This window comes from Clavelina lepadiformis, chromosome 5 (genome assembly GCF_947623445.1).
Source record: "Clavelina lepadiformis chromosome 5, kaClaLepa1.1, whole genome shotgun sequence".
In the NCBI taxonomy this organism is placed as follows: Eukaryota; Metazoa; Chordata; class Ascidiacea; order Aplousobranchia; family Clavelinidae; genus Clavelina; species Clavelina lepadiformis.
In genome coordinates, this window is record NC_135244.1 from 16,924,061 (window position 1) to 16,939,626 (window position 15,566).

At 33.0% G+C, this 15,566-nt stretch overlaps 3 protein-coding genes across 7 annotated transcripts; 2 read left to right on the forward strand and 1 right to left on the reverse strand.

Annotated features, from left to right (window-relative positions):
- The first annotated feature begins 1,158 nt into the window (after window positions 1–1,158).
- Window positions 1,159–4,171, forward strand: LOC143459301 (acidic leucine-rich nuclear phosphoprotein 32 family member A-like). 2 transcript variants are annotated; one of them, XM_076956392.1, is made up of 6 exons: window positions 1,159–1,357; window positions 1,689–1,782; window positions 1,955–2,082; window positions 2,252–2,440; window positions 2,638–2,783; window positions 4,033–4,171. In XM_076956392.1, exons 1-6 carry the CDS (start codon window positions 1,289–1,291, stop codon window positions 4,112–4,114), a joined length of 708 nt encoding a protein of 235 aa, XP_076812507.1. In that variant the 5' UTR covers window positions 1,159–1,288; the 3' UTR covers window positions 4,115–4,171. The 2 variants fall into 2 exon arrangements, with proteins under 2 accessions (XP_076812507.1, XP_076812506.1); XM_076956391.1 differs by lacking the exon at window positions 4,033–4,171 and adding an exon at window positions 3,052–3,657.
- A 330-nt stretch (window positions 4,172–4,501) lies between these two features.
- Window positions 4,502–11,822, reverse strand: LOC143459299 (alpha-1,3-mannosyl-glycoprotein 4-beta-N-acetylglucosaminyltransferase-like protein MGAT4D). 3 transcript variants are annotated; one of them, XM_076956390.1, is made up of 10 exons: window positions 11,289–11,822; window positions 9,657–9,830; window positions 8,214–8,339; window positions 7,898–8,112; window positions 7,543–7,776; window positions 6,522–6,641; window positions 6,063–6,226; window positions 5,348–5,448; window positions 4,981–5,168; window positions 4,502–4,709 (listed from the first exon to the last, which is right to left on the reverse strand). In XM_076956390.1, the coding sequence occupies exons 1-10, from the start codon at window positions 11,310–11,312 to the stop codon at window positions 4,502–4,504; spliced, it is 1,554 nt and encodes a 517-aa protein (XP_076812505.1). In that variant the 5' UTR covers window positions 11,313–11,822. The 3 variants fall into 3 exon arrangements, with proteins under 3 accessions (XP_076812505.1, XP_076812504.1, XP_076812503.1); XM_076956389.1 differs by lacking the exon at window positions 11,289–11,822 and adding an exon at window positions 10,273–11,263 and having other exon boundaries at window positions 8,214–8,336; XM_076956388.1 differs by lacking the exon at window positions 11,289–11,822 and adding an exon at window positions 10,273–11,260.
- Window positions 11,823–13,881: 2,059 nt separating this feature from the next.
- On the forward strand, window positions 13,882–15,533 carry LOC143459044 (NADH dehydrogenase [ubiquinone] 1 alpha subcomplex assembly factor 3-like). 2 transcript variants are annotated; one of them, XM_076956007.1, is made up of 4 exons: window positions 13,882–14,323; window positions 14,873–15,077; window positions 15,159–15,225; window positions 15,295–15,533. In XM_076956007.1, exons 1-4 carry the CDS (start codon window positions 14,256–14,258, stop codon window positions 15,531–15,533), a joined length of 579 nt encoding a protein of 192 aa, XP_076812122.1. In that variant the 5' UTR covers window positions 13,882–14,255. The 2 variants fall into 2 exon arrangements, with proteins under 2 accessions (XP_076812122.1, XP_076812121.1); XM_076956006.1 differs by having other exon boundaries at window positions 13,888–14,323; window positions 14,870–15,077.
- The last annotated feature ends 33 nt before the right edge of the window (window positions 15,534–15,566 follow it).

The following is a 15,566-nucleotide window of genomic DNA, read 5'->3' on the forward strand; positions in this document are numbered from 1 at the left end:
TAATAAAATTACCACTGGAATTAATAAGTAACTGTTTTCAGACTGAAGCTTTTGCTCCGTGAATCTATGAAGGCACCTACTCTCATTTTCAATAAAAACCCTAAATTAGTTGTCCATCAAACAAAACGTTTTACAATTAAAATAAATGCATAGATCTATAAACTTACTAAGGAATATGAAGGCTTTATGGCACTGTGCCAACTGGCGTTTCAAGAACAGGGTTCTTCACACTTACGTGCACGTGACTTTAAATTATTATGATAACAATATCAAACTGAATTTTCATGATTATCTCGATCCCTGCGGTGTTGCTACCACCAATCATCGCCATGATTCTGTTGTTATCCTCTCCGGCGTCTATCACCACAAGGCTTATCTTAGTAAGTGCCCTGTTGCTGTGTTCGCCGTGAATTCAATCGTCTGCTTTATGTGATTGTCCACTTTCGATTCTAAAACACTCGAAGCTTGTTGGTTACGGTTGTCCCCAACCCAGTAATTGCATAGGCACCAGATATGAGACGGCTGACTTGTTCATACAGAGGCACGTGGGTTTTGGGAGGAATAGGGTGCTTTTGTGACATTTTCTGACAAAAAGCAGTTCAAAACTTCTGTTGTTGGTTAATACATGACGAGAGATTTTTGTTGGTTAAAATTAAAGTACCTGTGACGCAATATTAAATCACTTAATACTACTGATGTATAGCCTACCGTCCAATCTTACCAAAGAGGTCCTTAACTCAATTTTAACTCCTATCTTAATCTTCCCCTCTGTTAAACATGTAGGCCACATAAACACTCTTTGGAAGTTCGGAGGCTTCTATCCATATCAATTTATACCTGTGCTTCGGTATAAGTTGTTTTTCAACAAAATAAACTCAAGTTAGCCTCATCAGTTCTGTACCAGGAACATCTTAGTAATAAGCTATAAATAAGCGTAATGCTTTTCACTGAGCTATGCTACTACGATGATGATCAGGGTTAACTTTATATTTACAATTCGTTAATCACTGTTTAGATTGTGACTAACTTTAAGTGTTGTTGTCCTTAAAGTTTAATCAAACTATACCACGCAAGGTGAAAATTCATTTGTTCCTTGCAGTCAATTTGTTAAGATATCTATAGCATTTTGTGATTATCGTCACCACAGACGCCTTGTGTTATTATGATCAACAGGGGAAGTTGCATTTTGTTAAAAAACAGGTTTTGTGAAGCTCTAACTATCTACATTCTAAAAGAGGTGTATTAACTACGTTTACAAGGCTATAGTGAGACTTTGTAAAAATCAGTTATGAAAACAACACCCGTAATTGTGGTTTCAAATCCCAAGGAGAGCACAGAATTCATCTCGCCTAGTGAGGTTAGAAAACTTATTTCGGAATTTATTAGATTATAACCTATATATTTATAGCCTATTATAGTTGTGGGCTGTATATGGCATTTAGGAAAGTTTGGAACCTACATGCACGAACTTCACCAACGTACTTTTTATCTTCAAGCCTAATTGTAATAAACAAAGAAAACTGGTTGTTTAAACGCCAATTTATAATAAATATACAAAGATGAGGCTTCTGTGCACGCCAAAATCTGTGTCTCCAGTTATTATGAGCTAAATTCTTTGATGAAGAATTGGCTTTGGTTAGACTTATACCCTGGTTGCATTTAAATATGTTTTTTGACTTATCTTACAGCTACCTGGAAATCACCTCAAGCATGCAGTTTGGCATCAACTCCCAAAGAATAAGGTGAAAGGAAATGAATTGAAATGCCCTCGGATACGAAAAGGTTTATGCCATAATTTATTTATAAATGCCATTTGTTAGTGAAAAAGTCAAAAGAAGCAGTTTAGTTTCTTGTGTGTTTATGAAAATATATGACTCTCATTTTTTTAAGCTGAGAATGAAATTTCAAGAAAAAAATAGAAAGGCTTAAATTGTATTTTTTTTATGTATAACAGGGCCGCATGAATCAAGTGGTAGTAGCAGTAGTTCAAGCAGCAGTAGTGACAGTGATGTTGAAGCTGGCAAACGCATCAAACTCAGACATAATTATAAAAACAAAACAGAAAACTGGAATAAGGCATCGGTAACTCACATCAATTGAATGCTGAAATGCTAATTACAATTCTACTGAATATCATTTTTTCTGGGAATACAAATTTTAGGAAACAAAAAAATCAAACAAAAACAAAGAAACCGATAGAGCCTCAAGAAACTCATCTACATTACTAAATAGTTTGAAACAATATCAACAGATAGTGAACTTCTCCTACCAAGATTTGGGCCATGGATATCAAGTGAAGAATTTCATCCGTGTTTTAAAAATGCTCGAGTCCTGCATACAGCTTCATCTGGTTGATAATTCACTTGAAGACATTCATTCAGTCAAACTTCCTTCCTGTCATTCCCTGAATCTGCAAAAGAATCACTTCACATCATTCAAGGTAAGAACTATTGCAGTTTGTCAGATGTATTCTCTCTTGTTTGGTAGTTGTGAAGTATGATGTATTTTGAAAAGATTTTTTAGTACTAGACTGCTAGAATTTTAATGACTATTCAAATAGTTAGCAAGTTTTGCAACAAATAAATATTTACTTATCATTTCATTTTACTGAACCTTAATTTTTATAAATGCCTTTAGAGTCTGCCAAAGTGTGATGGCCTTCTTCATTTGGACCTGAGTGTAAACAATATAGGAGACCTTGATGGCTGCGAACGTTTCAAGAACCTTCAAACTCTAGATCTCTCCCTGAACCCTATACAATATACCCTGGGCTATAGAAGCAGGTATGTTTTATAATTGGTTGCAAACTCGACGGAAGTGATGTCATTTACATTTAATTTTTGCAGTTATATATTTATTCATTTTCAATATGTGTAAGTTATATAAGATTGCATAAATAACATATATTACACAGTTGATACAAGTCTACCCTACAGTGTCTTTTACATATAATTGTGTGTGACCATTTAGTCCATCTATGCTTAAGTACATAACAATTTGCAAAACACATTTAACCATACAACCGCAAAAACAGTCGGACTTTGATTTCAGAGTATTTGCGAAGTTTCCAAATTTGAAGTACTTGGATGGGATACCTTTATTGAATGATGACCATCCTGAAAATTATCCAGAAAAAGCCTGCCTGATCCTCTAGTTGCAGGAATTGATAATAATTATATCCCACTTTGCACAAAACTTTTAGTAAATGAAACTGTAGCACTCAGTTTTTTATTTGCACTTTATCCCAGACCAACATTTTATTTCTAAAATCTAATCGATTCTTTCTAGCATTTTACTATTTGATTATGCCAATGTGCTAATTTTCATAATCATATCAGTAGTTTTAAATGGAACAGTTAATTAATGTTGCGCTGTGCTCTCTTGCTAGTAATGCAGTCCATTCCATTTGCATTCCATTCAGTAAATGTTATGGTTGTTGTTTAGTTGAACTATTTAAGGCTAGAGCTCTTAGAAACTGAAACTCTTTGTCCAAACGACATTGCCATGATTTGATGCTGATGTTTTCCTTAATCCACATGAATGTTTGAACAGTCATATATATAGCTTTATCAATCACTGTGTTTTGTTTAGCATATTAATTTTTTCATATTTTTAACATGGCGAGAGCACTTTTTGCATTTGAAATACATAGTCTCCAGTATTACACAATAAGCAACTCTAATCCTGAATCGGGCTATACCTGTTAAATGTTTTGCTTAAATTATTCACATTTATTGAACTGCACAAGAATAACTAAAAACATGCAACATATAACAGTTTAATGAAGCAAACAAAAAAATTATCAAATTGTCACTATTGTACAATGTAGGTAGTACCAGGTAGGTAGCTACAGATCACAGGGTATGCAAGATCTATATGCAAATAATAATGAAGAGTACCGTAATTAAAACAAAACATGTCTAAAACAAACACTATCTTTCAAACAACGCCATAAACATTTTATATAGGAAGTATAAATTTCAGATTTAGAAAACTAAAAATTAACACACTAATGCATTTCACGCTTAACAGATCAGATGATATGCAAAGGAGCCAAAACAGAAGACTTGTTAGCAGCGAACAATATAGGCACACCAGAACAAAATGGCAGTAACTGAACGGTACCAGCATGACAGTATACTACAGTTTTCGGAGATAAATTGAAGAAACAATCAAAATGAAGAGACTGCAACAAAAAGCAACTATCACAAAAAAAATTAATTTTATTATCAAACAAACGATTATAGATGGAAATATTTTACTAATTTAGTATTTCCATACAATTAATGATTATGTTGATGCTGATGTTTTCCAAAGTCGGATGCGATACAGAACTGATGTGATACAGTTTTTGACACTTTATGTAACACTGGCCAAAAAAAATAGTGGTACTCAATGAAATACTGCTACGCTCTTTAAAACACTTGTTTGTTTTAAATAATCTTGCGTGGTGCTAGTTTAGGTTTCAGAAATGGTACATCAAGATAAGAAACCTTTGTTTTCACTGCACAAATACAGTGTCAAACCAGACTGAGAAAGAGGTTTTTAGCATGCGGATTCTGATCATGGAAATGGTATGATTTAGTAAGCACTGAGCAGCACCGTTGCTGTCAAATGTAGCACAAATCTGATATTGTATTTTGGTTTTGTCTCGGTCTGTCATACTAACAGCTTGTGTGACTTCAATAACAGCACTTCCCTCTTTTAACCTTCATTTAAATAACTCATTATTGACCTTTAATGAAACAATTAACATCAACAACAACAAAGTTATTGCTGCGTTAATGCAGAGTCACTATTATATGATGACCTTTAACTCTATCATGTGATTAAAGTTGATTCTAAGCGATTTTATTACTGCACCATACAATATGACGGTACGTACACATTAGCAGTTTTTCAAAGGGATAAATTGGAACTTTTGAGCAAAAATAGCAAATATAAAAATGCAATTTTAGATAAAACAAATCGGAATTTCACCTCATTTCTTCTGTTGTGGTTCCTGTTTTAACAAGAATTTTCAGCAAAAGTTGAGGACGGTCAAAGACAATTACGATGTTGTCACCAACATTCAAGGAGCGTGATTGAAAGTGCTGATTTAATCCACCAGAATCATCATACCAGTCATCTACGTTGGAACCTTCCTTCGCCTTCATTGTTGCGATAATCTAGAGTAAACATAGTAATTATAATTATAAAAAAGACATTAAAACAAAATATCAAAACCTGAAGAGGAAAATAAAAAAGCTTACAAGAACAATAAAAATCAAAAAAATACTATCTGATTGCCTTGGGGGTAGTAGCTAATGCAACAGGAAAATATTAACTTAGTTTATTATTAACATGCCTTTGCTGCTGGATTTTCATGAGGGTTATTTGCTACTTGTCTGTCAGAGAAACTGGAATCAACCAATTCCTGATGTTTTCCAGTCAAAGAAGAACTTTTTCCTAAAAATTATCACAAAAGAGTTGTTGCTTATTAGCTAAACACTGCAGCTCTGGTTAAGTTAAACAAAAAAATAAACTTAAATTTTATCGTTTTTTTTAACCTTAACTTTATTTTATGCCAACTATGTATTGTATATCAATGTAGAATCTGCTTAAAACTATAAAAGTAGTCTGAGTTAATTAGAAACACGGTTACATTACAGCAAAGTCACTGCTATTGGTTAAGAGTAATTGCACTCTAATCCACAAAAGCTGAAAGAATTTTGACATGCAAGTTGTTTAGTCACATATTAAATTTAGCTAAATAATTCAAATGGTATTAAAAAGTTAAAATGCCGGCAGTACAAACACGGAAAAACCATTCAAATTCTTTTGTTAAAATTTTGCACATTTATCCAACCCACTTATGTACAGTTATCAATTGTACATGGTGCGTTAAATTTGCACAAGTTCTCAGAGCTTGGTTGTCATGACTTAGGTGGTTGTTGTGGAATAACCTTCAAAAGTTTAAATCCTTAATGCAGTTAATCTAGAAAGTGATGAATGCAGTCAAGTCAAGTCAAGTTATAAAGGTTATACAGTAGATGATGCTGGTATTACCAATAGCAGTATACCTATGTGTTGGAAATAGCCACGATCCGAGTGTGGCTTGACATTCTGTGTTGCCTGGCGGCATTGGTCTGCTGTTAGTTCAGGGTGGCAAGCCTTCATGTGGACAAAATCAATCATTAACCAATCTATTGGTTTCTTTCCATAAAAACTTAGAAAAAAAGTCACCCTGGATGTAAAACAACAACAATAATTACATTCTGTTTTGATTTCAGCAAGTATTGCCACATGATACTGATATACATATATTACAACAAGCAGTAATTATTCTTGTTAGGTTTCGCAAGTAATTGTTAACTCCTCCAAGTTAGCATATACTTTTCAAAAACTGGTATTCCATCTGTTCATGGTGACGTAATTATAAAATGAAGCAAACCAATTAAACAAAACGTCATTACCACACTGTTTTTAAATACGACATGCACAAACAAGGTTTGGTAAAAATCTATAATATATGTACCAACCAGACCGGAACATCCTTTGATCTGAATAACTTTCCAATTGAATTGAAACCTGAAAACGATAAATAAGCGAAGTCTTTGTCTGAGTTTTGTTCAGCAAACTCCTTCATTCCAGTAATAAATCTAATAAATAGTAATAAAACAAAAGACATAGCTCAGTTTAAAAATCAAAATTATGAGACATTACAAGTCCAGGATAATTGACAATAGGAACAATACGAATATTGCGTAATGAGCCAGTGCTCCTAAGTAATTGATCAACCTTTCATGAATAGGTGGAAATATGTTCACATGTCTATGTTCCCCTGTATGGCTCAAACAGTGCTTCACAATAAAACAACACATGATGGAAATAAAACTTTCACGCAAGTAGAAATAACTGTGTAATATCACTATAAAAATTAAATAGCTAATTATGACAAGCCTACCATTTGCCTAAAGGAACTTATAATGTCTTTGACCAAACAAACTGGAACAGCATTTTTCAAATAAGGGTTGCTATTTGCAAATCGGTGTTGCTGGGTATATATTTCAACAATTTTTGACTCGTACTGTGTTTTTAAATAAAAGATCCTGGCTTTGGAAAATATAGCTTTACCCATGGCAAATAGATCCTTCATATCACATATCTGGTCTATGGACAATCGCACATGCACAAAATGAACTAGACTGCAATGCCCATGTTCCTGTTGGCATATCCAAACTGCATGGAATAATAAAATTATCTACACTGTATACAATCTGTGCGTTGCTTGAGTATTATATTCTTTATATGATTATGCCTACTACAGTACTGTACATTGGTGTTAAAAATGAGGTTGTGTTAGGAGAAAGGACATTTGAAGTGGGACAGTAAACTGGTACATAACTAATAATTAATCAAGTAAGCAGTCTTTCACCTTAGCAAACTTCACAGAACTTGTACGTGAAAAGAATGCCAGTATATGAGCTAAGGAAGAAATTAATGCCCTAAGCTCACAACTAAGATTAAAATCATTGCGCTAGAAATAAGATTGAAGTTTACCCTTTGGCAGCTGTAACATCATCTTCAAGCATCAGATAGTACTGAGCTTTATTGTGACAGTAGAACATGAGAAAAGCTGCATCAACAACTTCTTTTGATCTCCATTGTAGGCGGTTAGTTGGATCACCCAAGGTCTGCGGCAAACGTTCAAAGGATGGGTAAAAATTTTTAGGTGGTGAAATGATTTGCAAAAGTCCACAGTCAACCTCTCTTGTAAATTCACTGTAAATTTTGCTGAAATACATCAATCAAAAGACTTTGAAAAATAAGTTTTAAAATAGATTTTTCTATAAAAAAATTATTATACATAACGATTATGATATAAAAATAATTGAATGTTTTTTTAAAGATTAACCTTGATTCTGATTTCACAAATTTTGTATCTGTTTCAGCCAAAAATACCACGACAGATACATCATCCTCACTAATTGGGTACATGTTTCTGAAAATACTCTGAAGAGTTTTGTACAAGTATGTAACTCCAGCACGTTTTACTGATGGAATGCCAATCGAAATTGACACCTTTTCCGTTCGACCAACTCCAAGAACGAACAAAGGAGTGAAATTTTTCTTTATAAATTAGTAAGTTTAGTTACTGAAAAAAAAATTGGCAAGCACAACTAGCAATAGCACAATATAATCATGAAGAAATGCCAAAACTTGAGGCTTACTTGAAAAAAAAATGGAACAGTATCATTATCGTCATCTTTGCTTTGCTGAACATTGATTTTTGTTGTTATGCTTCTGCCATTTTGAAGTCTCATACGTGGTTTGTGGTAAACTTCAAGTAACTCCTTCTGAAATATAAATTAACAATGGTTGATAGTCATGATTATAGTATTCTTACTGTGTCACTGAAAAGCAGTAGACAAATAGGACAAGTTTCAAAATCAATATATCATATACATACTGATAGTTAATGTTTATTCAACATTCTCTAGTTTGAAAAGTTTGTACGATTAAGTCATACTTTTTCTATCTTAATAGACACACCACAAAACATCATACACTCGTTGAACCTGCAAGCAAAATTCGAGAAAGTCAATTCAAGAGATGGCCAAAGTAAAATCTTAAAAGCTACTGTAAATCTGAATTTTTTAGCTAAATTATACCGGATATATTATGTGTGTTTTGCCTCTTTTTTACCACTTTGCGTTTGAGCAAAAAGTGAATGCTTAACGATAGTTTACAAGTACATTAACTTCGGTTGCTGGTACATTGCCGCTAATCTTGATCTTAACAGTATTTTCATTTTTGTGAACATGAATCTCCTGATTCTCTCCATTCTCACCATTACAAGTATATCATAAAGGAATGTATGGAAGATACATATGTCAATGTGTAAAAACTTGCAGTAACTAACAGGTACTGCATTTAAAATGGAAATGTTACACAAAAATTGCCGACTAATGTGTAAATTAAATGCTTTTGTCAGAATTAACTAACACTATCTGTCAACAACACTTTTGTTATCGTAACCATACTGTAGACGTTGCAGATACAGTATATTTTTATAGGTTGGATACCAAAATCAGATGAAATAGCCTGCGTGCTTGTCTATGTCATTTTGTATATGTCAGTATTGCTCGTATTATTTATCTTTGTGTTTGCCATCATTTCACAACTTTACATCAACCGAGGACATGTTGCTACACTTCACTCTCATTGCTCTGCATTTGTTTGATTAGCAACTGTAATTACCATTGTTTGACACATTGGCAGTTCACATCCTAAAATTTGATAACTTGGTCAATTTTAATTCCTTGAATGTGAAATTTCACTTTGTCCTTCATTAGTCATTTTAAATCTTTTCCAACTGATGCATGTACAATTGTACATACAATACAAATGTACTTGTATACAAATGATTTCAAATGACATTCTAATTTATCTAAGTTTGCTAATCATAAATCACCAATGATAAAGAAAAAGTTCAAAAGTATAGTAAGTTGTTGTACAAAACATTCTGATACCTTTCTCATACACATCAGTGCAAAGTATACCATACATAAACCAGAAGTCTTTCTTATGTCCTACACATATACGATATACATGCAAAGCACAACGGCTTGTGAGCTGTCATGGCATCAAATCAAAACACTAATAATACAAACCTCTTCATTAGTTTTTGAAGATAACAATTGAATATGTTTCACCATGTGCTGCATTTCATTTTGAAGCGACTTATGCAGTTTTTCTGGACTAACTGAGTTACGTACTGACAACATAATGTTTGTGTTGATGACAATAGCTCCCAGTGATAAAACCAAGCAGGCAAGGGCCAGTACCTAAATATGTTTTTGAAGTTTAATATCAATCTTGTACGATGGGTTGGGTTTGGGAATTAATACCTCACCCAGTTGTTGATATATTAAGTTTAAAAATGAACTTATAAATTACACAACTAATATATAACTTGTGAAACAGTATTTATTAGTTAAATACTGGTGTTTTTCACATGCACCAATTTAACAGTATCATAGGTAAATATTAAGCAAGGGTTAACAATTTCCCATGCATATGTTAAAAAGAGATCATCAGGGTAATGAACGCATGAAGCAAAAATTATATATGACTCGTAAAACACGTCTTATCTTATGCTAATTACCATAAACAAACATTTTGAAGATAAGTGAATTGTTGATTTTCAACAAAGCACTGCAATACTGATTTCATTGTACTAAATATGCTACCTGCAGAAACATACTATCATACTAAATGATTTCTTACCACTTTGAATTTGGTTACTGAGCTTATCTTCAGGCATTTTCTAATAGATCTGTAGTGATGTGATGCCAACATGTATTTGTGTATACACTTAAATCAATATTATATAGTATACTTTGGCGTTAACTTTATGGCAAATTTTGCATATGTTACATAATAGTTAGAAAGAGTTCACACCATTTATAGATGATAACATACATACTCCAATTCAAACTAGTTCACTTTGCGGGTCACAGGATATTGTAAACACACATAGACTGTTTGAAAAATTCTATTACTACATTATAACAATGAATAACGGTGTGTTTTCTTACATGTGCGTGTAAATAGTTTCTGTTTGACATAGTGCGTGCTATCAAGATGTTTTTAACATTTGACCTTAAGCCACTCAACATACTGATTAATGTCAACATACTGATGATTGAAGATATTTGATCAAATTAATTCTCCTTAAAACCATAATCTGGTTTTTAATTGTCAGGACAGTTAATTTATGCCAGATTCGACAGGGATTTAGGTTTCTTAAATTTTGCAAAATATAAGATATCATATATAAAAAATTGATCAGTAATCAAAATAAGAGATAAACGGGAGTTAATAAGCATAATATAGTACTTTCTTTCTTGGTCTAGCTGTGACAATGTTTTTAGAAATTTGAATAGATAAGCAAAAAAAGAGATGACTGAATTCTTTTATTTAAGGGATAAAAGAAATATTTGACGTTTCACGTTACTTTTCAAATATGAAGCTTTCTCAAAATTTTAAGATACAGAGTAGGATTTTGTGTTTAACAATGAAATGCAAGTACAGTAACATTAATGAAAATATGCTACACCAGTCGCACTGTTTAGCTATAACCGCTGGAGGCTACTTAGTGTGTTCCTTTTACTGTATTGTTACCTCATACAGTTCCAACTTCTTTACAAGATTAACCTTACAGCTTTCAGTGTAACACAATTTTTAAATCATAATATACTTATATATACGTAAAAGATACATACCACATATTGATACTGTACCTGTATTCGCCTTGTAGATAACATATTTCACAAAAAATGAAGAGGCTATGCTGAAAGCAAGATGTTTGCTGGTAAAAAGTTTTACAAATTCACATCTTACAGCTCTATGAACAATTAAAAATACTGCCTGTGTCCAAATTAGCACAATCTATAGTTACCCAAAAAGTATGGTATATACACATTGAACAAATTAAGCAAAATAGTTTGCACATGGAACTTGCTGTTAAAGCAATAATATTGGTAAATTTTTTTAAACATTTTACTGGATCCTATTATATAATAAATCTCATGATCAGTTAGTATTGTCCATATACTTTAACGTGCATCCAAGATTGCTTGCTGTCCTAAAAAGCGAAATAAATTTTTTTTTTTTGGAAATTCTGGAGAGTTCTTTAATGTAGAATCCTGAGAAACGTTTTGAAATTTGAAAGGTAATAACATCATTTTGACTACCTTGATACCACTGGTTAATTGTTACCATTAATCAATTAAAATTTAAAACATTTTTAAGTCTTTCTTATAAATTATCTATAACATATGATCCAAATTGTCAACTCAAAGAAAAAGTATCAGACATACTTTCAATTTTTAACTAGTAATAATTTTAATAGTAATTTTTAACGAGTGTTAAGACTAGTAATTAATCATTAAACATATATAACCATGAACCATGACTAATAAATTTAGTACGAATTAAGTAAGTTTTTGAGCAACTTCAAACATGATCTTATTTGAAATATAAAAAAAATAAGCATATTAGGGCCTATAGAATATTTTTTATTAATTATATCATAGTATTTGTTATAAAACAAAGCCTTACAAGTAGCCTAATTAACTGGATTTGGTGTTGTATTTTTTTGTTTATTCTTCGTCATTGTTTGAAGGGAAACAAAAAAATTATAAAAATTATAGCAAGACAGAAGAAAAATAACAAGTCTATCAGCAAACAATACGGACAAAAAAGCAGAGGGCCCAAGGTCTTACAACGTGCAACAATAATGTAACTAATGATAAAAATGAATATCCCAACGGTTATCACGTCAACTTAACCCAACAACAATAAACAAGTTGAAGTTAATATTTTCAAATCAATTCCATTCCAGCTATTTATCCTACTTTTGCTATTGTTTTTCAAAAACTTTAATAGCCTAGACCAGGGCTTCCCAAACTGGGGGTCGCGTAACGAACTTCAGGGGTCGCAAAGCGTATACCAATTTTACACGAAGTACAAAATACAATCAAAACAAAATATCGTTCCAGCCTAATCAACATTGAAACCGCCTTGAGACCAGCATTAACATATATTGAGCCACGGCTGGACTTGCTTTGTAGCAGAAAGCAGTCGCACCAATCACACTGAATAAATGTGTATGCTTTTTTGTTTCCAGTAGCCTACATAGGCTATGTGTAAAGTAGTAAGTAGGCTTTGAGTACTGGTTGCTTGAATTCAGTCTTTGCATCTCAATAAATGTCACTAATGACTAATGTATATTTCGCACTGCTAATCAATTTAAACGTGAAGGGTCGCGGAAAACTTCAGAAGTTTGAAAGGGGTCGCAAGCAAAAAAGTTTGGGAAGCCCTGGCCTAGACCATTAAAACGATGACAATCCATCATCAAAATTTTTCCTTAGTCCATGGATAAAGATTACCGGCATTAGTACCCTACTATGATACCATACCGACACTAAACCTAATACTGTATGGTACACCACATATCAGTAACACGAATTTACGACCAGTCCTGCAACTAGGCTAGGCCATGCAAATACAAATCTCTTTTAACATAGCATATTGCATGCATGAAGAATACGTCACTAAGCCTATAACCAAGCGGCTAATCCTACCCTGGGGACTTTCTACTTTATGCTTGCGCAGATAAATAATTATCAGATACCTACGTTCAGCACAAAGCACTTAAAGCTGCACAATTGCACAAGTTTGCCAATTGCAGAGCTGCGCATAGTTGCACAGTGCACATGATGTGTGAGTGCCCAGACCCAGTGCCTTCTTTATATTAACCTCTTCACTGGTCAAGGTAGGATAAAGCGCGCTTCACGCTATTCTTCTACATTGACCTCTTCTACGGGATTTCTATGATCATTGCTGCAGAGGGACCCCCAGACACCCGTTTTGTTATTTTAGTCATGCGTCTGCGACATCTAGTTTCTCTTTTTCTATGAAAAAATATTCGCATCAAAGTCGGAAGGTTTTGGACAGGTGTGCACTTCAAATAACAATTGATACTTTTATGACATAATCTTAATAAAACTCAAGTATTATCTCATGACTACATCAGCAATAGTTTGTAATAAATACTGATCGTTTATATTGAGAGGAAGAGCTTTATAATTGTTTGGATAAATCATAAGTATGATAACATAGTTCATATCTAATAAAATTGTTTACGAGCCATACAGCATACACTCCATACAGTGTATATTTAACATTAATTAGATACTACAAGTATCGATGTTTCTCCATAAAAACTGCAGTTAAAAGTCACAAATTAGGGAATCCCCATTTATCGAAATCAAAGGTTTCAAGTTAGGCAAATGGCTATTCTAGGAACTTCGAAATTTGACGTTTTGGCTATAGGCTGTAGTTGTATTAAGAGACTTCGTGAATTTTCTGATAATTTTGATTTAGTTTCTTTCGATTAACGCTAACAAATTTCTTAGCCTGCAATATATTTCTTTCGTTTGGGGAAAATGTGTCACACGCGTGCATCAAACTTATTTGTGTAAATGACAAAAGTACAAAACTATAGGCTCTGAGCCTATATCTTTCTCGTTGAAAACTTCTGTTTTTTTCAGTTTTTTAAAAGGGATTACCCTACTGTTCGGAGTTTTAACAAATGTTTACTTTTCTCAGTACTTATGCATGACAGTTTTTTGGAAGGGCAGAAGAATTAAGAAGTTTTGTTGCATACCGGTAATTCTATTTAAAGTTTACACCTTAAAAAGTTTATGGCATTGTTCGGTTTTCAACGATGCTGCAAGCAATGGATACGATTAGTACCACCAAATATTTCTGTGTAAGTAAATTTAATGTATACAAACTATATCTTATAATATATTGTATTTCCTTTAATTTCCATGGATAAACGAATAGCTGTAGAGTTTAAAACACAAATATAACAAAGAAAACTTTTCATTTATCCATGGTAAAGCGCTAAAGTTTTTGATGTTATACACAGGTCTGAAATCTATATTTGGAGTTAATGAATTTTGTAGTTCATTAATTTGTAATTAGTGGCATTAGTGATATTGGCCAAAAAGATTAGACCGCATTAGGTTTAAGAATAAAAGATTTTTCAGTCTAAAGATACTTTAATATTCTTATGCACTCATTTTATGAAAACATTTGGTTTTACTTTCCTGATTCATTTTATTTTTCCAAGAAGCCTTACCATTTTTAGTTAAGATAAATGTACTCTATTTTTTGTAAATGTACATACGGTATACTGTATGTACAGTATATGTACTACTGTATTTCATAGGTTGATAGGGTAAGAGTTTAGGTTTTTGTGATGTTTGAAATGTTGTTTGCATATTTCTAATACATTTCACATGATTCGTAGTAGGTTAAGAAGTATTCGGAAATCTTCTGGATTGCATTTTGAAGCCTTTGAAGATTCAGTTGACAAAACCACAATTGAACTGACATCCAGGACTCCTGATATGCATCCACTGCTCTTATCAGGATATGGACCTGGCAAATTCCAGTTTGTCAACACAATAATTGCTGGACCAGTGGCTATTATTGACAATGCTGTTTTTAGGTGGAAGGTAGCACATGCGAACAGATTGTTGTTACATTGTTGGTTGGTAACTATCATCTCAAATTTTTGAACCTTGATGGTTTTGTAGATTGAAGATGCAAAGGACATCACTGCATCAAGCTTGGCGATGTTTTATATGATTTATCCAAAACTAGGTAAATCAAAGTCAGCACAGAAATTGTTTGCCTTGGAAGTATTATTTTCACATTCTATTATTTTTTCAGATATAGTTGTTGTTGGAACTGGAAACAAATATCATCCAATATCAAACAAAGTTATTGCAGACATGAAATCACAGGGCGTGGCCATTGAAGTGCAGGACAGCAGACATGCTTGCGGCACATATAACTTGCTCAAGAAAGAGAGACCTGAACTAGTAGGAGCAGCATTGCTGCCCATAACTGAAAATGTACCGGTGACAAAAATGATTCACAGAGGGGGAAGACCGGCCATTGATAGATAACAAATACTGTGGCAAAGATTTCTGGTACAGCCA